Source organism: Dryobates pubescens, chromosome 4 (assembly GCF_014839835.1).
Source record: "Dryobates pubescens isolate bDryPub1 chromosome 4, bDryPub1.pri, whole genome shotgun sequence".
Lineage (NCBI taxonomy): Eukaryota > Metazoa > Chordata > Aves > Piciformes > Picidae > Dryobates > Dryobates pubescens.
The window spans coordinates 4,624,879-4,647,132 of record NC_071615.1 but is presented as its reverse complement, the minus strand read 5'-3'; the positions used below and the strand labels follow the sequence as shown (position 1 = coordinate 4,647,132).

The following is a 22,254-nucleotide window of genomic DNA, read 5'->3' as shown; positions in this document are numbered from 1 at the left end:
GTGTTTGGCTTCTGGTCAAGTCCACTGCATGTGCAGCAGGCTGGTTCCTTCTCACTTTGCAACTTTATGCAGTCACGTCCACCAGCTCTGTGCACAGAAGTAGTAAGTGTTTTAGGAAGTCATTGAACTGCATGCATGCAGGAGAAGAATCTGGCAGATCTGAACCCCAACAGCACCCAAAAAACAAATATAGCTAAGGGCTGATTCCAACCAGGTCAAATCACACCAGGAGAAGATGAGGTGACCACACTAAAAAGATCCATGCAAGCAAACTTTTGGCCTTCCACATCAGAGGGCTTTGGGAATTCTTCAGTTTGCCTTTATTGCTTTACTCTAATCTTACTTCTCCTGTGCAAGGTTCATTTGTGCCTTCTGAAAGCTGCCCTCCTGAAACAAACAGACCAGAGCTTGCTTTCCTCTAAATACTGACTCAATCAGCTGCCTGGACTCATATAAGGATTTTCAGAATGGTTTTTCATTTTGGGAGACCTCCATGTAATATAAAAGTTCCTTAGAGATCCAAATTTTAGCCCTTCAGTAGCAGAATTGACTGGTTTTAATAAGCCTACTTCATAAACGAAGACCAGGAACTGTGTGCAAAGCTCTCAGAAAAAGAAATACAGGCTTAAGGATAACACAAAAGTCAAATACAAACCTGTGTAGCTAAACATGGCATTCAAAGCTAATACACCAGTAAATCAAACAGGAAAAAGGGCAGAGGTGGACTAGGTCTTTCCTCAGCATTTTGGGTATCTCCCACTGCTGCTGTATCAGAAGTACCTCAGGTAACAAAGCAAAGATTAAAAATCTCCTTAAAACTCTGAGCAAAGCTGAGGCAAAAAGACAGCACAACAGACAGCAAATCCAGCCAAGTGGATTTCTAGAAGAGCAAGTGAACACATCCCTTCAAACATCAATTTCTTTTTCATCACCTTAAGTGAATAGAGTGACCCTCCAGGAGGTAACTTCAAGCCATCAATGTCTGAAAGCCTCTAGGGTGTCCAAATCTAGTCTTATGTTTCACTGAAAACATGTAGATCAGAAAACTTAAGTACTGCCCTGATTTACAAGGACATATGGGAGAAAGCAATCAACTAACACATTCTAAACAGCAGTTTATCAACAAGAGTAACCAGGATGCAGCTCCTATGCCAGCCTACTGTCAGAGGCAGAACTGATTGGGCTGGACCACTGCACTAGTACGGCCAAGACTCGAGAATGCTGCTCTTCAATTCTGCCAGGGAAGAGAGATTTGGAGTGAATTATCAAGCTATCCAAGACTGACAATTGTACCAACTCCAAACAGTAAACCAACTGGAAAGGCCCATGAAAGGTCAAAAAAGCCCAAAAGATGCAAATGATGTAAGGGAGCAAGCAATGGAGGGAGAAGTTGAATGTACTGAAATGGAAATATGAAGGCAACCAAGAAAAGCCAGAGACTGTGGCAAGCAGAAAATGAACAAGGCTGAAGAAGAGAGACAGGCAGTCTGTGACAGCCTGACAGTACTGCTTGAATCTTGAGGAAAAAAATTCAATAGTTCTGCAACTAAACTCATAAGGAATCAGAGCAGCAAAACAAGTTGCTCCTGAAGAGACTACATTTACTACTAAAATAATAGGTACTGGTGTTATCAAATGAAGAACAGCTTATCATTTGGTATTGATCTTTTTACACCAACCATATTAAAGGCATGAGACTTCCAGGTTACAATCTGAGCCCAGAGAAGGGATAGCTATTACTGCATTAAACTTGGACCATCAAAGACATCTGATGCCTTTCAATCCTTATTTGCCCAGATTCACTGCTCTACTAGAGGGTCAAATGTACACAAATGCAGAAATCACACTATCAAAAGCAATAGCAAGTCAATCATATATATAATAGTCTCCCCCAAATTAGATTTTCACAGTCTCTTATTTAACAAGACAAAGATTCAATAGAGAGAGCTCATCTTTTCCTTTCTCAAATTACATAGAAGCACACTGTGCTACTGATGCCACTAATTAGATGATTAAACACCATTCTAGGTGATATGCTTTCAATGTAAAATAATTATTTTTAACAGGCAATATATTTGCTCAATCTCATTTTAAATCACAAAATCATACTTTTTTAATTAAATGAAATTCCTCCTCCTGATTTTGCATGAGAAGAGCAACCAGTGAGAGGAACAGTACCAAGGATAGATTGCCCAAGTACCATAATGCACATTCCTCACAAAGGACCCTGAGCATTCTCTGGGTGGAATATAAATTTTCAGAGAGCAGCAAAGTCTTTATTCCTTTAAAACAGGTCAGTTGAGGAATGGTTGAGCACATTGAGTTTATTTGCCATGGTCTGATGAAGAATATTTCTAACTTACCTTCTACTCCTCTTCAGAGGGAGGACAGCAAACAAAGCAAAGGCTCTGCCTTTCTATATAAATTAGGGTACAATTCATTAGCTGACAAAGTACTGCTGGCTTTTTGTCCAGCACTTAGAGAAAAGTAATGATATTTTGTACTCTACCACAAAACACGTTTCTGCTGAGCACTGGAAATAAGTTAACAAAGGGAATAGTTCAGAAACCATCTGAGAAACTTCCTTCAGGGCTGAGTGGCCCAGTGCAATGCTAGACAGCTGAGAAGGCTGTAAAGGAAGGATATTTAACAGGTTCAGTATCCACCCGTCTCCTATCCAGCTGTGCCACTGCCAAACTAGAACACTGTGGAGGTCTGTCTGCTGCTGGGAGTATTAGAAATACTGAGGAGATGAGAAGCTTTTTCTGTTTCCATGGAGAGAGTTTGGTCCATCCACCCTGATTGCAGTGCCTACCTCAGCATGAAGCAGAAAGAACTGCTGTCATTTTTCTCTTCACATGTATGTGACACTCTGTGGCATCAAATTCTGTAGCCAGAAGATCTGATAGAATATCCTCTTGTAAAGTGGCTGCTTCATGCTTCAAGAAGCTCTGCTTATAGTACCATATATCACAGCTTCTTTGGCTTAACAATGACATGGAATAACATAGAATGGGGTGCAGCACAATTAAAATTGATCAAAATGCTTTAGGTGACACCGAAAATGAAAGCCTACAGCACAAGCAACACAACAGCTCTCTTCCCTCTTGCTCAGATGCTCCCATACCAGCATCTTTTCTCCCTGCATGGAGCGATGTGCCTGCCTCCCTCTCACCCTGAGTGAGTCTGACCTTATGCACACACAGCAGCTTATTTACGTGAGCAGCTTTTTAACATCAGTGAGATTGCTCAGATGAGTGAAGTTTTGTAAGGAGTACTCTTGGAAAGTGAAGTAGCTATCATTCTGACTGCAGACTTATTATTCCCTTTGGGGGAAGAGCAGCCTCAGAATTTAATATAAAGTTTTCAATGCTCTACAGACTTCAAAATTATTGTATAGAATTTCATCACGAGAGCATACCTGATGCAGGATAATGCAGACCTCTTTGATATATCCTATAGAAAGAATCTTAAAAAGCATTTTCAATTTACTGGTCTACTGCCTGCCATTACGTTGGAACAGACTTCCAGTGTAAGAGGAAGGCGAATCTCTTACTCTCTGTAAATTGTTTTTCCACAGGAACAGTTGACAAGGTGCCGTCGTTTTGTTCTCTTTAGGGAAGGAGGCGATGCAGCCAAAGCCATTATAAATTCCCTTCAGTGGCTCAAAACGCTCCAGTGACAACATGATTCAATTCTCTGCCCTTGCACAAATGCCAAGCCTGAGACCAAGTCACGTAGCTCCAACATAGCACGGGGCCCCCCAGGGGGGAAACACAAGCAAAACCCTAGGATGTGCTAGCACTTTTATTCTAATGCAGTCCTAAAGCCAAGTTTCATATCTCTTACAGCACACACCCAGCAAAGACCTCCAGAGCACCTCGGCAGCACCAGTTACAGAGGTGAACAAAGAAGAAATAACAAGGAGTGCACCTGGAGGAAAGAAATAAGCTTACAGGCTCTTCAAACACGATCTGGAAACCCACCTTGGTGAGCAGCAGCACACGTTTCTGCAGCCGCCTGACCAGCGCTTCATGCTGCTCACGTTTCTTCTTCTCATCCAAGAGCTGGCCCTGAATCCGTAGCATTTCCTCCTGCAGCTGCTGCCGGGCCTTCTCCAGTATTCGTGCACTAAGAGAGATAAGACAGACCTGTGAGAACCTGACCTCTGCCTCTTAGTCAGATCAGAAAAGCCCGAGAGGAGAAGCAACACCACGATGCCAGGACACCGGGGCTGGTGCCACTTCATCTTACGGCTGCACCGCTGGAAACTGAGGAGCTGCAGACTCATTATTAGCTGTTTCCAGAAAAAAAGACAAGAGAGAAGAAGCATCTCAGTGACAGCCTTCTTGCTCAGCACCAGTCAATTACAGGAATTACATGTATACAAAGCATTTAAATAATTGCATATCTATTTCAAAATCAACCAGTTTGCCTTTGAGAAGATGCCTTGTTTTCAACAAATACACGATCTTGGGTTCCACTGCATCTTTTCATGGGTTTTTTAACAAAGTAGAAGTAAAGCTCAGGTTTAATGTGATCAGCTTTGACAGACAGATAATACTCAGCAAGTAATTATAGCCACCACCTGCACATGGCTCTTGCCAGCAACCTATATTGGAAGAGAAATGTCTTCTGAGGCCAGGTGATTAGCACTCCTTTCGCAATATGGACACGATTCTCAATTAAGCCAGAATAGCTTGGTCCCTTTTCTTCTCAGCTCTCTGTGCAGCATGGTGTGGGGATGCACAATTATCCATGCATTCCTAGAGAAGTTCTTCATGCATGCCCTTCAGACACTCAGTCTACTGCTGGGACAGGAATGGACAGCTGTTCCAAGGCACACAACGAGCGTCTCATCACAGATCAAGTACGCTGGCAAAGTACTTGATCAGTAACAGAAGAGTGAAATAATCCTTGTGACTGTTATGAGTCAGTTCATAATTTGACAAGTTTATCCAGGCCTGCACTAGCTCTGAGTATTGACAGAGTGAGTGGGACATGAAAAAACCACAAAATTATTACACACAAGTCCAAAACCCTCAAGCGAGCGAGAAAGATCAAAACCAGATTCTCTAGCTTACTCAGGAACAGATGATCTTTGCTTCTCTGATGCTGAAACAACATTGGGACATTTCCAAGTGCTACAGAGGAATAGTCTTTACCATTATAATTAAAATAAAATAACTAAAAATGCTTCCCAAGAAAATAGCACTATTGCTAAGGTACCATTTAGACAGATCTGAAAGGGAGAGCTGTCTTACAAGACACTCTTAGCATGAATCAAGTACATCCTGCACTGCCAGGTCACCAAATTGTACTTGGGAAATTGCTGAAGGAATTCACCAAAATCCCCAAACAGCTGTCCTTTTACCTCAAAACCCTCCTCCTTGAAGAAAAACATCTAGTTTAAAACACTGGATGAACTAGAAGCCTGTTTAAAGGTCCAGTTCAATTTGGAACCATTCACAGACCAATTTAATAATCAGGGTCTGTGAGACACTCTCTCCATTGCTGTATTCAGATGGGAAAGTTCATCAAGAGGGCTTCAAATCTGCATTTGAAAATGGATAATTTCATTATCAGTGCACCATTACTTCCTTGCTTCTCTTTTAATTAATAGGTTAAACAGGGAACCTGTGCCTGAGAGCAGTATCTGTGGTGATGGAACACAAAAGCAGCATCAGCCTTAAACTGGATACTCCCTTTCCCATCCCCACCTCAGCAAGCATCTCAAATTCATTCTCATGGACACTTAATAGAAATACTGAACAATGCAAAAACTCTACCAGACAGACAGCCAAGAAGACATTACTTGCAGTGTACAAACCCTACATCATTCAGAAGCTACAGCTGCCAAACTTTAAAGCTACCCACCACTGCCCTCCAGCCCATCCTTTTGTTAGAGGGTTACCTCTTGGCACACTATAGCTGTGCACTGTGCTCACACCTCAGCTGCTCACTCTCTAATACGACGTCCTACACCTTAAACATCCCTTCAGGGGCCATTCAGGCTGACAGCCATTACCAGTAGATGGACACAACTCGGATGACATCTTAAAATGGGACAGCAAGACTCATCACACCATGTCTCCCCAAATCCTTGACTTAAAACACTTATCCCCCTTCTCCACGGGGCTTGTGCTACACCAGACTTTATGTCACTGCATACCTGTCAGGCTACCAAGTCTGCTACAGGTCAGTACAGGGTAGAATGAGACCAGGAAACCTCAGCTATTCACTTAAGATTCATCAGAGTTTGTTCAACTATACTCTTTTTTAAGCATCAGGTAAATATGAGTACAAAAACCTCATCAACTGTGTTAGAATCAACTAAATCACATTACAGAAACCTTACTGCAAATACTGTTTTCTATCAAGGAAACTTATCCTGATTAGTGTCAGAATAGAAGAAAATAATTGCAGAGATTAAATACTACAAACCAGCCAGAATCTCACATTTTATTATTGCAAAACTTTTGGATAGGACAGTGGGAGAAATCTTTCTTTTCCTTATCTCCCAATATTGTGACCTATTTCTAGAAATGCTGAGTGGACTGATGGATTATGATTGAGCTGACATTCACAAAGGAAAATGAGGTACGTGCTAGGTCTCCTTCTTGAAATAATGAAAAGCATTTGAGTCTCACATCTCCTGGAGAGCACAGACATTCAGCCTCATACACACCTCTTGAACTAGGTTGGCAAGTGACTGCTTCAAAGAGAGACAAATAGGCAATTTCCTCAGCCATGCCATGGTGTTTGGAAAGAACAGCACCATCTGTTTAGATTTCAGCCTCAGAGCAAATGTGATGTTAATGCACATAAAATTTAACTACCAGAGATGTCTATGAGAGCAGAGGCAATACTCAAGCTCCCTGGACTGACTCTGTTACCATAGGTTTCCTTGCTACAGGAACCATGAAATCCAACTTCCTTACTACTCTCTGCATCACACCAAAGCAAATTATTGAGAGCCTTTCATCCTCTCTTAGGACTTATTGATAATTCTTCCAGAAACTGCACCAAACTCAACATAAACTGTCTCTGTGAGAAAAAAAAAACAACCAACAATCCCAAAAGACAGTTATAGACCTTCTTGAGACAAAACAGGATTTGAAAGTAGGCACCCAGCAGCAAATGTTGTTAAAGTCAGACGTGGGCACTCTTCTTCCACGCTGATGGCACCTATGGCTTTGAAAAACGTAACTGCTCCCTCAAAATGAGCATTCAAAAAGTAAAATTGGCCCTAAAGTTCTGTGTCCAATATAAACCTAAAGAAAAACTGGCATTTAAAAAAAAAAATCTTGGCAAGTTCAAAGCAAAGAGAAAAAGTCATTTCTGTTTATCAGCCTATTAATGTCCCTTGTTCCACAGCTCAGTGAATGACATGCCAGCATCTTACTGTTCTGAGCTATTGAGACTCTTCATATTCTGCTCTGCTCTTCTATAATCCACTTTAATGCAATCTTAATGATAAAACTTCATTTTCCAGAATGTTCTTTGAAACACTGAGAACAATGACAGCAGAGAGTGAATACTGAAGCTGTAAGATACATTTTAATAATCTCCTTTAAAAACATTACAAAGGCAGCTGATAATTTGCCCCCACTCTCAATGATCCATGAAACATTATTTTAAGCATCCCATCCTTTCAGTAGCCAAGTTCCCACCTCAGAGGCACTGGGGGGAAAAAAACAGAGGAAGCAAACAGCATGCCAGAACCAGTCTGTATCTCAACTGAGAGGAAAACAAGAGGTCCACAGCAGCAGAGAGACAATTAGAAGAGGAACACTGTCTAGGTCATGTTGCAACTCGGGAAGAGATGAGACACTTGCACATACCAGGGCCAACTGTCAGAAACTAGGATCATATCAAAGAGAAAGCACCAAAAACCAGACAGCGTGGATGGGAAGAACACTGAAGATGCACAGAGGGAAAACACAATGACAGTGCTGTTGCACAAATACACCAGCAAAAAAAAAAAGAGACATGCTGCAGCTATCAACATCCTCATGCCAGAGTCCAAAACAAAAAGGTTAGCACACGAGCTAATGAGGCAAAAAAGAAGCAAGGGGAATTGTTTTGTAGCGAGACATTTGGATGAAGCAAGCAAAGCACACCCATTCCTGAGGCTTTACAAATTGCAGCCTTCTCAATATACCAAGACATTTATAGACTGCATACACAAATATATAAACCACACTGGAAAGTGATACATAGAGAGCAAAAATTGAACAAAAACGTTATTTTTCATTCCAATTCTTCTCTCCTGGGTTTTAGAAGCCAGCATGAGGGCCTAAGTAGCAACAGGGTAGCTCCAGCATGCCTTCATGTTGTTCAAAGGAGAGCAGCAGAACACTTCTGTCTGTGCCCTTCCCTCAAGGCTCCTTCCAACCTCCAATTTGTGGCCTCTTCCCCCTTCAGCCTCTGCCTAACCTGCCTCAACAAAGCTACCACCATTAGGGATGGGAATTAAAAATGGAAGAGTGAAGGGAGAAGATAATGACAAATAATAGTCTGGGGGACTGGACACGGGAAAGAAAAGGTGGGGTTGTAAAACCAGAAAAACTTCCATCTTATGTTGAAAAGAAAAAGAGAAAAAGATCTATTATAAACTACTGCTGAAAAGACAGATGGGAGCTCTGAGAACACTGCTGCAGACTGGAGCTGCCTAAGCTCATAAATTAAAGGCAGGTAAACCAGAAAAACAAACATCAGGAAGGAGGAGATGGGTTTGGTGCTACAAGTATTTCAGCTCCAAAGTCAAAGGTCTGGGTGCTAACTCTTATTAACATCAGATTGTTTGGCATCTTATTCTGCTTCATTGCTTCTTCACATCCAGGACTGTGAAGGTACCTGAGGCAGCAGGATCCATCCCAGCTCTCAAGCACTGTGCTGCTACTGCAAGGTGTACAAGTGGGGTCTGTGGAGGACAGCATCTCCCTCTTAGCTCTTATTTGCTTCTACATTCAGTGATGCAAAACATTAACATCTTTAGTGGAAGTTATCACATGGGCTGTATTTTATTCCAGGCTTTAACTTTGCTTTGTGGAGAGTCAAACAAAACACTGCTACAGAAAATACTACACAAAACAGTCTATAGAGACTCAGCAGGAAAAGTGAGCAGGAAGCTTTCTTCTGCTATTTATCTTCCCCAAAATCCTCTGCAAACATCTGCAAACTTTCTCTCAGTTCACACTTTGTATTCTCTCAAAGACCTTTTATATAACTCCCCATCATCAGGCTTCCATAAATCACAAATCACTCAAAGATAAGCAGTTCATACATCATGCTGCTGCTCTACATACAAGGAATACTGAATCTATAATGAAGGAACAATATAAAGAGAATTATTTTACTAGTGTGGACAGATGAAATGGGTGAGAAGCAGACAGGTGTTTGGAGCTTTGATGGTACACTGAAAATACATTTTATCATCGAGACTATTTAATTTTACTCTCCAGCTAGCAACATAAGTATCAGGCTCAGAAACGCTGTTCCTTCCAAGTGAACAGTTACAGAACAGAAATAACACAAATTTGATGCCCCAGCCCCAGTACAACAGCCATAATTGACTGGCAGGAGATAGGATTTACTCAAAGAAATTCACATCAGGCCCCCTCTGCTACCTTTCATTACGGAGTCAACGCACTGGCTGCAACACGCGTGGCCTTGCTGACCCCAATAACCCGAAGGAACCAAACCCAGGCACACTGCCAAAACCAGGATCAGAATGCAAGGGCCAGTGAGGCTCTAGCTGAGCAGGTATTTAATCAGCCACTTGACGTCAGCTTTACTGTCACGCTAATAAACATGTTTTTCACATCCACCATCAAGACGAGAACGAATGCAATATCTTAATTAATAAATGAGAGACTTCTGTGGTTTGATTTGGTTTTAAGTTGAAACATGAACAGCTTGTCAAATGTATCCCTCACTTAATTCTGGGATGTAAAATATTTCAAGGGTGAGAGAACTTCGGCATAAATATCCTTTTCCTAAGCCTCCAGACTTGAAATGTTCATCAGGGCAAAGCCTCTACTGAAGGCATTTAGGTGGTAAATAAAACTTTTACTGGTATTTAAAAGCCACTGAACCCACATTGCTTGTTGTATGCTTACTAACTTGGAAATGCTGCTGTCTTCGGTAAAACTGGCTAGAGGAGAAATCAGGCTGATAGTTAAATGCACCAAGTGATTTATAATAGCTTATGTAGGCCAATCTATTAAGGGCTTTCAGTACATCCAAATGCTCATGACTCTCTTCTGAATCAACAAGTCAGACACATCCTGAGCAAACCAATTCCCTTTGCAGTGCTTGGTAGAGAAGCAAATACTGAATGTTCTTAATAAAATGCAAGTAATTAAAGAGCAGGAGTTAAACCCAACAGTCCTCTGTGATTACTAACACAGCATATAGCCTGCACAGCATGTATCATCTATCTCTGTATCATTATTTTGTATGTGGCATTTGGCAATTATGGAGGACTGCCTATTTTTAAAGAGCACTCACTGATAAGGATTTTCCACTCCCACTCTGAGATAAGAATAATCCCCCCACCTCCCTGTACCAGTTTCAAGTGTCATTCCAGCACTGCAGGGAACAGGACTACAGCAATGCCTCCTGACCACAGCTCGATACACCAAACTGAGCCAAGATGTTCACCAAATTGTTCAAAATGCATCAGACTGAGTTGTGAGGAGAGCATCTCCACTCCGATTATCTCAATGAGAGAGTCATGCTCATCTGGTCCCCTTTGCAGGTCCTGTTTTCCGCTCTTCCAACAACCCTGGCTGGTGAGGAAGGTCAGCCTGTAGGAGGTATGTCGGTAAGGAAACACCTGGAGCTTCGGTGCTGAAAGATGGCAAATGGGTGCTCCCTTCCCCGTCACATCCCGTGTCAGCTTGGAACATTCATTTTGCTCCTCAGCAAGGAAGCAAAATACTGGAGAAAGGGAACTGTCACAGGAGGGAGGAAAACAAACAAACAAGCTCCCCCCCCAACCACCCCTGCCAATGAAAAAAAAACAACTCCAGGAGGAATTTTGAAAGAAAGCCTTTTCCTCCAGCCAGGATCCAAGCATCCTCTCTGCAGCTGGCTTTATTTACATCATCTCATTCCAATTCTAAATGCTTCAAAGGGTTATTACACTTTTTTTTTTTTTCCTTGAAAACAAAAAATGACAACAACTGAAACAAAACTGGGAATGAGAAAACTCAAAAGATTGAAATAATTACTAATCAAAGCAGAGGCCTGTATATGGGATGGTGAAGTCACTGGCCAGCTCTACCCAGTAATTTCTCTTCATGTCAGCTCTGATGAGTTTTATATTTCTAACATTTCATCAATTTGAATCACTAAATTCAATTTGCATTCACAGATAAACAGAGAGGGAATAATAAATACCCTCATCTGACCTTGAAGTGTGAGACAGAAAATTGTCCTCCATGATTTCATTTCAATCTGAACCATAATGAATAATGCAGTTGGCCCCATCAGTAACCAATCCGTAATTACACTCGTGGGCTGGGAGAACTCACGGCCGTGCTGAAACACGGTGAAGAAAGTCAAAGCTTCTCACTCTTTTTTTGTACCAGTTGTCTTCTGCTTCTCCCTCACTAGAAAGATGAACCCTCCAACTCTGTCCTTCCTTACTGACTCCACTCAGCCCCAAATACACAATTCAAGGATTTCAATTTCTCGTGCAGTCAAAAGTGGAAACGAGATGAGGGCACTGTGGAGTCCCTCCACCCAATCCAGCAGTACATGCATCGTAAAAAGTCTCCCATCAATACTGTACATTCAGCAAGAATTCTGCCTCCAGGCAGCTGTCCACAGTATCACTAAGGTTGGAAGAGACCTCAAGGATCATCAAGTCCAACCTGTCACCCAACACCTCATGACTAGACCATGGCACCAAGTGCCACATCCAATCCCCTCTTGCACACCTCCAGGGATGGTGACTCCACCACCTCCCTGGACAGCACATTCTAATGACGAACAACTCGCTCGGTGAAGAACTTTCTCCTCACCTCCAGCCTAAACTTCCCCTGGTGCAGCTTGAGACTGTGTCCCCTTCTTCTGGTGCTGGTTGCCTGGGAGAAGAGACCAACCCCTTCCTGGCTACAACCACCTTTCAGGTAATTGTAGAGGGCAATGAGGTCTCCCCTGAGCCTCCTCTTCTCCAGGCTAAACAACCAAACAACCCCAGCTCCCTCAGCCTCTCCTCATAGGGCTTGTGCTCAAGGCCTCTCACCAGCCTTGTTGCCCTTCTCTGGACACATTCAAGTGTCTTGATGTCCTTCTTAAACAGCCCCAACTCTCCAGAAACAAAGCAGAGAATTGGTGACATCAACATCACCAGTGACTAAGAATACTTCCAGTTTCTGTTATACATTCATACCAACACTGATCATAACAGCAGAAAAGTCATCTGGAAACAGGAAGTATGAGAGCTGAGAAGCTCTAAAGGATAAAGTAGTGATAAAAGAAGAGTGGGAAAAAAGGAAAATTTGCTTGAATTAGGGACAGGAGTAGGAGAACAGTTGAGCTGAACCAACTTGTCGACAAATAAATCTGCTGCAATTCTAAGCTCTTGACAGTTAGATAATAGCTTATCTTAATAAAATAAAGAGGGTCAAAGTGTGTAGATGAGAAAAACAAAACATTAAACCCTCCACTGCCATATAACAAGTGAGCCCTCACAGACTCGTGACTCATTACAGCTTTGTGAAGGTTCTGCAGATCTGTTTCAAATGACCTTTACCAATGAGACCTCATTCCCAATGAGCATTACCATATTCCAGTGGAATGAGTATTGAAATGAGTATTGTATATTACTGTGCAGTCACTTGCCTTTTTTTCCCTTTACTATCTGAATGTATGACAACCTAAATGAACCTACAGAAACACAGCTATCTAAAAGATCTCTTGCAGAACAATTCAGCAATGGACTCTCGCTAGAATTCATGGCTACAGCTCTGCATTAAAGCATCAGGATTTTGTCTGTGAAAACCCCTCTAGGTTATGTGATAAAAACCTGTCTAGGCTTTCACCAGGGACTCAGAAAAGAATTCCTAACAGATACTTGTTGACAACAAATAAACCCAAACAATTAAGTACTACCCCCCAGCACTTACCCATGGGACACTGGCACAGATAAAAGTAAAGGAATGGCTGAAAAGTCACTTAGCTACCTATATAACAAGCACTCCAACAGACTGCTGTTCTTGGCTTTTCTTTCTCACAAGCACCAATTTAACTTCATCTCAGATCTGCCTCCCACCTGCTCTGACTCAACTCAAGTCAAAGTAGTGTGCCATGATCCAAGCCGTACTAAGCACAGCATTGTAACACGCCTGCTAATCATTAAATGCAAAACACAGAAGCATATTAAGACTGCAAAGGCCTTAAAAATTCCATGATCAAATAACCTGACCTGTAGCCATGAATCTCTCAAGTGCCACCATGTCTTTGGGCATAAACAATGTGACATGGTAACATGACCTTTTCTACCATGCTCTAATAACGAATTAGGATTTGCTGCTAACTGCATCTGTTTTCCGCAGGATCTCTGCCTCATTTGCTGCAGAATTTGGAAGATTAATGATGCACAGAAATTGCTTAAAGAGGATGGTCTCACATTAAGGCAATTGAAAGCCTCCCAAAAAAGCCTGGTCCCAATTCTTGCCTATGCCAGAGCTCCTAGCTGATACCATGAACTTTTCAAAGGTAGTCTTTGGGGCTTAGTCATTAGGTAGTCTCCATGCTGAGCTCAAGTGCTGAGCGCTGACACCACTGCTGAAATCAACAGCAGCTACTTATAACATAAGAAGCCTTAGGTAATGCTAAATGTTTCAAAAGAAAAAGTTCTAAATATTCCAGAACAGCATCCCCAAAATAAGGCTACATTCTCCTTGGAGTGCATCTGGTATAACACAGCTAGCATAAGAAATAACTAATAATGCATTTTCTTTCTGTAGAATATCATGAACAGCTGCTCGACAAGTCAACATAATCCACCACCCTCACCAAGTGAAACACAAATCCTGCATGGTACAGGAAGCTAGACTAAGGAGGCATCAGGTGACTTCAGTTCTGGTATTTCCTACCCTCCAAGAGCTTCACCATGCAACTCTGCTATCATCTTCCAGGTACCTCTTTTCCATGTGAATCAAATATTACTTTCAAATTGGAAGGAAAAAGAAAAAGAAATAAAAAGCCAACCCCAAACTAACACTAAGCCATAAAAGCAAGAACACAGAAAAAAAAAAAAGAGTTAGCTGAAACTGCTCCCAAAACATCAGTTAAATTACTTTTTGTTCTCCTATACATCAATTTTGGGCATGTATATAGGCAAACACAGACCTAGAAGGCAGAGAAGAGCTGGTCTCCAGCCATCTGGTATCAGATAATGAGACTAAAGAGACTTGGATCTTTCCAAGCTGGACTATCACACCATGAATATCTGCCATTCCTCTTGCAGGGGCTCTGCAGCCCACCCCCCATCCATAAGCCCAAGACACACTGCACAAATGCACACTGACTCTGCTCAGCTGGAGTATTTGGGCAGCTGAGCAGAGACAAACTGCTCTCAGACACTCCTTTCCCCAGGGAAAGGATATGTCCAGATCAGACTTACTAATGAAATTGTGCTGACCTTACTCCTAAAACATTCTGTAGATGTTTGTTTTCCCTATTATCACCTGGAAATCCACACCACTATTTGAAGCTTCCACTGGACTGTTGACACTATTAGGACTCACCTGCAGGGCATGGAGACCTACTTTCCTCTAATTTTCCTTCCCCAAATTAGCTTAAAGAATCCTCAAACCAATCTAAAGCAAGCAAATAAAGAAATAAAGGAAAAGAGAATAAGAATAAAGCTGTCACTGTGGAAAGATAACTGCCAGAACAGTGACATTTAATAGCCCTGTTACATCAATTCTTCTGCATCAATATTCTTAAATGTTTAATAAAACAATGCTACATGCTATGCAATCTTTATGTAATGAATACTTCATACAGAAACCACTCAGGTGGACTTGTAGATAGCCTTTATGCAGCAGTTCCGGGGTTTAAAGCCACTAGATGAGCAGAGAGATCAGATGCTTTATTCTGAGGTGAAGTTGTGATAGGGAAATTAAAGACATAGCAACAAAGACATTTTGTTTCTGTATCTATCATAGAATCGTTTAGGCTGGGAAAGACCTCTAAGAAAGCCCAGCTGTCAACCCAACAATTCAGCAGCACCATGCCCACTAAACCATACCCTGAAGTGCCATGTCTATGCTTTTTTGAACATCTCCAGGGTTGGTGATTCCACCACCTCCTTGGGCAGCCTGTTCCCATGCATGACCACTCTTGCAGGAAAGAAATTTTTCTTAGTACCAAACCTAAACCTCCTCTGATGCAACTTGAAGCCATTTCCTCTTGTCCTATCACTAATTACCTGGGATAGTAAGACTGGATGAGGCACTTAGTGCCATGGTTTAGTTGATTAGATGGTGTTTGGTGGTAGGTTGGACTTGATGATCTTGAAGGTCTCTTCCAACCTGGTTAATTCTATATTCTGTATTCTGTAAGAAGCCAAAGCCCACCTCACTATAACCTCCTTTCAGGTTCACAGGAGAACAGCACTGTTCAACGCAATTTGGTTTCAGCCAGTTGGTATCACAAATCACACATCAACCAGCTCCACATGCCAGCACTGAATGTTGGAGGGAAGAGGTGGTAGTCCAGGGTGGATTCAACAGGTGTGAAGAGTTTCTGCTCTCAGCAGTGCAGCACCACAGCTCATCACATGAGCATCCAGATTGTTTCCGTGGTGCTTTTAACCCAGAAGTTCTAAACTGGATTGAAATGCAGTAGAAGCCCTTGCACACTCAGCTGTAGGGTTTGAAACAGCTGGTGATATCACATCTGCACCTGGAGCACCATGTCTGTATCCAGAGGGATGCAGAACTCAACTCTTCTTTTCCAAGTCCAAACATCAGCACCAGCAACGTAATGCAACAGTCACTAATTTAGATTGTATGAAAGTTCCCTCTGGACTAACCTGCCTCAATTTTCTGGGGAATTGGTTATGAGACATTTTTGGGTACAGTGGTTGACTCATCATTCTTCATCTCTCTCTTTCCTGGGATGTGGAAGCAACACAGCCATTTTCCACCTTTGTGGCAGCTTTTTTTCTGTAGCAAAATCGGTAGCACACCTAGAGAGCTACCTTGTGGGATACCGATGCTGTTTGCAGACATTGCTCCCCGCAGTGCAAAGCAATACCAAGCACTGTGTCATTCCCAGGAAGGGATGGCATCTATCAGACCCTCCAGTCACACCTGGGATCAGTTCTGCTTCCCAGCTCCCAGCCCAGGGGTACTGGGGCACACATATCTAACACAGCAATCATTCTTGCTCCCGTTCTGCCTTTTAATACCCACTTGTCGATACTGGCATCACTTCTCCCCTCTCCATCTAATGGAGAATAATGAAGACCAGTCCTGATAAATCTTTACCACCCAAACACTCATGCCCTTGTCAGATTCCAGTACTCAGTAACTAGGAAGAACTGATCTGATGCAGAAAATTAGATGTTTAGCTGCACTATATTCTGCTACAGCAGTCTGAGAAGAACAAAAAGCCATCGTGAGTCTGCAAAATCATGAGTGGCAGGAGGTGAAGAAGGAGCAATTGTTCACTGCCTCTTTCAATAGAACAACTAAACAAATTAATGGAGGAAAATTCATCACGGGCTATTAAGTACAAAAAGCTATCACCTTCAGCTCAAGAAATCCTTAAGCTTCAAACAGGGCAATGTGAGAATTATCAGAGCACATTTGCTCCTTTATTAGACTTTCCCAACGCTTCTGGCATTGATTCATTGGCTTAGGTTGATTTTTTTGATCTGATTTATAATTCCCTTCTCTAGATTTGCAAAGAGGATGTGCATTAAAAATGCACATCAGCAGATCTCACCTGACTTAAAGTTTACATGTTTTTGTTGCATTCTCTTAGGTGAATATTTTATTGTTTAGGCTCTCTCCTACCTTAGCCATATTCAATTTCTGAACAATAAATTAGTAGCTGGGAAATCATTTTCAATTCTCACAGGTGCAGTTTGCCAGCTCTTGGCTGTGGCAGCCAGGGGTCCAGCTGATCAGCCTGCTACCATAAGCTTCCCATGAAAAAATAGACAACTAACAACCAAACCTGCCAAGAATCTCCTACTATGTAAGAGGTAAGACCATAACTATCTGTTTTATTTGAAGACAGCTGTGTCCAGGTTTTCTCAGTGCTTAGAACAGGTAGGGCATTTGTTGTGGTTTAAAAACAAACATAGAGCTGAGTCCTCCAGGAGGGCCAGAAAGGTCCAGAGATGGACTGATTCTGTGATTCCATCCCATAATCCTGCTATCTCTTTTTAAATTGGCAGCAAGACCAACTAGCCCTCTTTCCTCCCTCCTGTCTGCTCTCTGGCCTAATTTGTAGTGCACAGTCTTGGCTTAGGCAAGGGAGGCATGGGAGGGGAGAAAACGAGCTCTAGGGCTTATGGTTTAGTCTGGTTGGGGGAAGGTTTTTTTGGGGGGTTTCAGGTATCCTGTATATGCATTAGATGTTAAGGATTCATGCATTGTGTGTTTTCCTGTATATTTCTCAGTACAATTTCTGTATCTCTCTCCAATTCAACAAGAGCATCTTTATTTTACTTCCTTTGGGAGGAAAATTATTTCTGTCCGCTCTTGAAACCAATACAGCATTCCACAGAGAACTGCTTCATTCCCTTAGCTCAATGCTGCATGCCAAAGGCCACTGCCCAGCACAGTTCCAACTAGATCATGACTTTGCTAGCCAGAAGATGCAGCCTTTGCTGAGGGCAGTGACAAAGGAGCGTGCACCGAAGAGTAGAACAGGTTTGCTGCAGAGCACAGGTGTCCCACAGACACATATAAAGCTATGGTTGAGGTGCATAATCTGTGCTGTCCAATGGATATAAAAAAGGGGGATAGCAGCAGCAGATGTTACAGAGCAGAACAATCAGGCTGATCTCACCTTGCCCTGCCTCATCAGCCAGGAATCTTCACAGCACCTGTCTTCACGTATTTCTGTTACAGTGTGAATAGGAATTAAAAGGACCCAGAATCAGCTTCCCATGCAAGAAGAGATTTGCTTATGATCTTCTCTCTGATTAACAGACACACAATATTCATTTTCAGCAACTGCAGGTGTCAATAACAACTACAAAGACCTGAGTTTTCCAAAAGGCTCTTCTTTTACATATGTATCTAGAGAAACCAAACATAAACCACGTAAATACCTAAAGGGCACCATAAAAAACCAAACAACAAAACCCACCATGTGTGATTTCACATCAAGTGGCCACCTGCATATAGAGAAAAACAGAAAATTAGTCCTATTTTCAATTCATTTGAAAATGCAGCCCTGAAAACACCACCACCATCATTTTCCTCTGTATGATGGGCAGGCAGAGCAGTCCTGCATTAAGAATTCATGGCTGGACTGGGCAAAGCAAGAAGGCAAAGAACATACAACTGGAAACCACAGTATCACAGAGTATCACAAAGGTTGGAAGAGACCTCAAAGATCATCGAGTCCAACCTGTCACCCAACACCTCATGACTAGACCATGGCACCAAGTGCCACGTCCAATCTCCTCTTGAACACCTCCAGGGACAGTGACTCCACCACCTCCCTGGGCAGCCCATTCCAATGACGAACAACTCACTCGGTGAAGGACTTTCTCCTCACCTCCAGCCTAAACCTCCCCTGGTGCAGCTTGAGATTGTGTCCCCTTGTTCCAGTGCTGGTTGCCTGGGAGAAGAGACCAACCCCTTCCTGGCTACAACTACCTTTCAGGTAGCCTCCTGAGCCTCCTCTTCCCCAGGCTAAACAACCCCAGCTCCCTCAGCCTCTCCTCACAGGGCTGTGCTCAAGGCCTCTCCCCAGCCTTGTTGCCCCTCTCTGGACACGTTCAGGTGTCTCGATGTCCTTCTTAAACTGAGGGGCCCAGAGATACTCGGCAAGGTTGATTTACCTACCACTTTACAAACCAGCTCATACCATGGGGGTTTTTGGTTTGTTTCTCTCTTTTTTTGGTGGTTTTTGTCGCTTTCTTTTCTAAAGCAAAGCAAGAAAGAAAACGCCGCTGCTGTGTCTATTTTTGCAAACTCCTTTATGAAGGGCAGAAGAAATTTTTAGGCTGAAAACCTTCAGTGGGAACATCTATGGGCCAGCAAAACAAATACACAAGTGCCAAGACCGGCACTCCAAACGGAACAGAGTAACTGGGATGCTCGCTCTCTCAATTAGCAGTGCCGGTCCCTCCACAGCCTACATGTCCCACATTCAATACAAGCACTTTGGCAGCCAATAGTTGGTCTATGCTCAGCATGCCCTTCGATTGCCACCTGCCTTCCATTATCATCTCCCCTGCTGCCTCCATTGTACCTGATTAATAAAGCCCATTCTTCCTGTTTATTTCCTTATCGATCCACTGTCTCCTGCATGGGAAAAGGCGTCAATGCAGTTAAGGGCAAGCACCTGCTTGGAGACTTCACCCTTCAGCTGCTTTCTGAAAGTGCATTTTATTCTCACTGGATAATAAGATTCTGTGGTTAAAGGAGCTTTTAGGTATTGGCATTGTCATAAAATGTTCCTTGTGTCCTACTTCACTGGAGCTGACAAACTCTCTGCTTGCTGTCAGTGGACTAATGAGAAAAGAAGCACTTCTAAAGAGCTTTGGATATTTTTGCATTGCAAAGTGAAAAGGAGAAAGTGAGATATTTCAACGACGTTCCCTTTCATTCCAAAGCCCCATAAAGGGGAAAGAAAAGAGGGAATGTTTCTGCACAATCACTGTATCAAGCGAGCAGCTCACATTAATCTCTCCTTCCTCCGCATTCTCTGGCTTGGGGGCTTGGAAAGTTGACACTTGACTTGAAAAATGCCAACTCTAAGCAGTTTATTTCCTCTTGAACTTTAAGAGCTGACTGAGACAGAAATGACCTTTAAAAAGGCAGGGTTAGTTCTTGTATGAATTGATAGAAGGATTCTTTGCTTACACAGCACAGCAAGGTACTGAGCAAATCTCCTATGCAAACACCCCTTTCTCACCAGAGGCAAGAAGAACACCATGTTCTATCTGCCACAAGATTCAGAAGACTGGAGAACCTGGGACCTGGTGACCTAGCTTGTCTACATCAAGATGGGAAGAGTAGCTATGTTACAACCATAAGCCAATGACCTTATATACACACAGGACAGACACTACACCGATATTCCTCACCTCAAGACACCTGATCTACTATTGCAGGGAAGCAGTGCAAGCACAATCCAAAGCAAGAACACCCACGGACTCGTACCAAATTCACACCATCAGCCCAAACTCCAAACCTGCCAAGCAGGCCTCCTGCCAGTGGGACACAGCAGGACACCAGGACTCCTATTCTGGGACATCTAGCTGGTTGTGGCGACTTCACTTCCATTAATCTCTGCTGAAGCTGCTGAAAAAGAAACTAATCACTACATGGCTCATTAATGGCCTTCGATGAAAGGCAGCTTGAAAATGCAAATCAATACACAACAATAACTACTAATAATACTTGCTGCCAGACTAGTAGCCAGAAATGTAACTGAGCTGAATATTCTTGTCTGAGGTCCACCACACAATTAATACCACCAGATGGCCAAAGAAAGGCAATTGAAGGGTTTTGTGGCAGCTGAGGATAACCTAGGAGTTCTGATAAAGGAAATTCACAAAGCAAATATCTGGGATGCTGCTGGGTATGGGAATACACTGGGGACAAATAAGTTTCATTTGCCTGCGTGCTAATAATGGCACTTAGTTGAACATCCTTTGAAGAGATAAAGTGCTGTGCTGACAGGAAGGATGCTTGTGCCTAAATCAGGACAGCAAAGCAAAATACCCAAATTACACCTCATTTAACCCAAAGGGTGCAAAAGTATTCACCTGTTTCTCACTCCATAATGAAAGCAGACATAGCTATTGCAACAATGGAAAATTGTTCATGCAGAAGGTGAGCAAAACCTTCAACTGCTGGGCAGGAAACATCCTGAAAGGTAGGGTTGGAATTTTACCTTTTAAAATTAATAGATAGACAGGGAGGGAGATAGATAGATAGATAGATAGATAGATAGATAGATAGATAGATAGATAGATAGATAATCTAGTCCTGATCTTCATCTACCAAGCTGTGCTGAATCCAAGCAGTAAAGGACTGATGGGGCTCAGATATCTCCAGTGAAGGATGAAGTATCACTTTGCCATCAGCAGCAATGAAATGCTTCCCATCTACCACCAGCCCACTTAGGCAGAAGCAGATGTTTTACAATGGGAACCCCACAGCTATTCTCTGTAGAATTTACTTTTGCTCTGGAAGGAAAGTACACATCAAACTCACCAAAGCAGACAGAAGTCGTCATGCCTCACATAGTCTAGGTTAGCTTATTAATAATGAATCATTTTGGTCACCATTCCTGAAGTTTAGTATCAGGCAGTATGCTTTGAGGAAAACTGGAGGGGGGGGGAAAGTGATGGGGAGCAGTATTTTGCTCTCCAGTGCAATTGAAGGCATGGCAAAGATCTACAGCATCAGTAAGATATCGAGGGGAACCTCTCAAATGAGAGTTTAGCACCTAAGAAAATTCCTGCAGCTGGAATACAGGTGCACTTACACAAACACACAGCACCTAGCAATGTTTTATAGAATCACAGAATTGTTTCAGGTGGAAAAGACCACTAAGACTTGAGTCCTGTGTCCAATTCTGGGCTCCTCAATTTAAGAAGGACATTGAGACTCTTGAACATCTTCAGAGAAGGGCAACGAGGCTGGGGAAAGGCCTTGCGCACAAGCCCTACGAGAAGAGGCTGAGGGAGCTGGGATTGTTTAGCCTGGAGAAGAGGAGGCTCAGGTGAGGAGAAAGTTCTTCACAGAGTTGTTAGCCATTGGAATGTGCTGCCCAGGGAGGTGGTGGAGTCACCGTCCATGGAGGTGTTCAAGAGGGGACTGGATGTGGCACTTGGTGCCATGGTTTAGCAGTCATGAGGTCTTGGGTGACAGGTTGGACTTGATCTTTGAGGTCTTTTCCAACCTTATTGATTCTATGCTAAGACCATTGAGTCCACCCACTGACCTGACACGACCATGGCCATTACACCATGTCCCAGAGTGCCATGCCCACATGTTCCTTGATGGGGTGCTTGGTGCCGTGGGT

General features: G+C 42.8%; 1 protein-coding gene across 2 annotated transcripts in view; it reads right to left on the bottom strand.

Moving 5' to 3' along the window:
• The window catches only part of MAD1L1 (mitotic arrest deficient 1 like 1), a 413,753-nt gene that overhangs the window by 276,299 nt on the left and 115,200 nt on the right, over positions 1-22,254 (bottom strand). For both annotated transcript variants that reach the window (XM_054180345.1, XM_054180346.1), the window contains exon 11: positions 3,987-4,131. In XM_054180345.1, the coding sequence (XP_054036320.1) occupies positions 3,987-4,131 (145 nt within the window). The remainder of the gene's footprint in view (positions 1-3,986; positions 4,132-22,254) is intronic.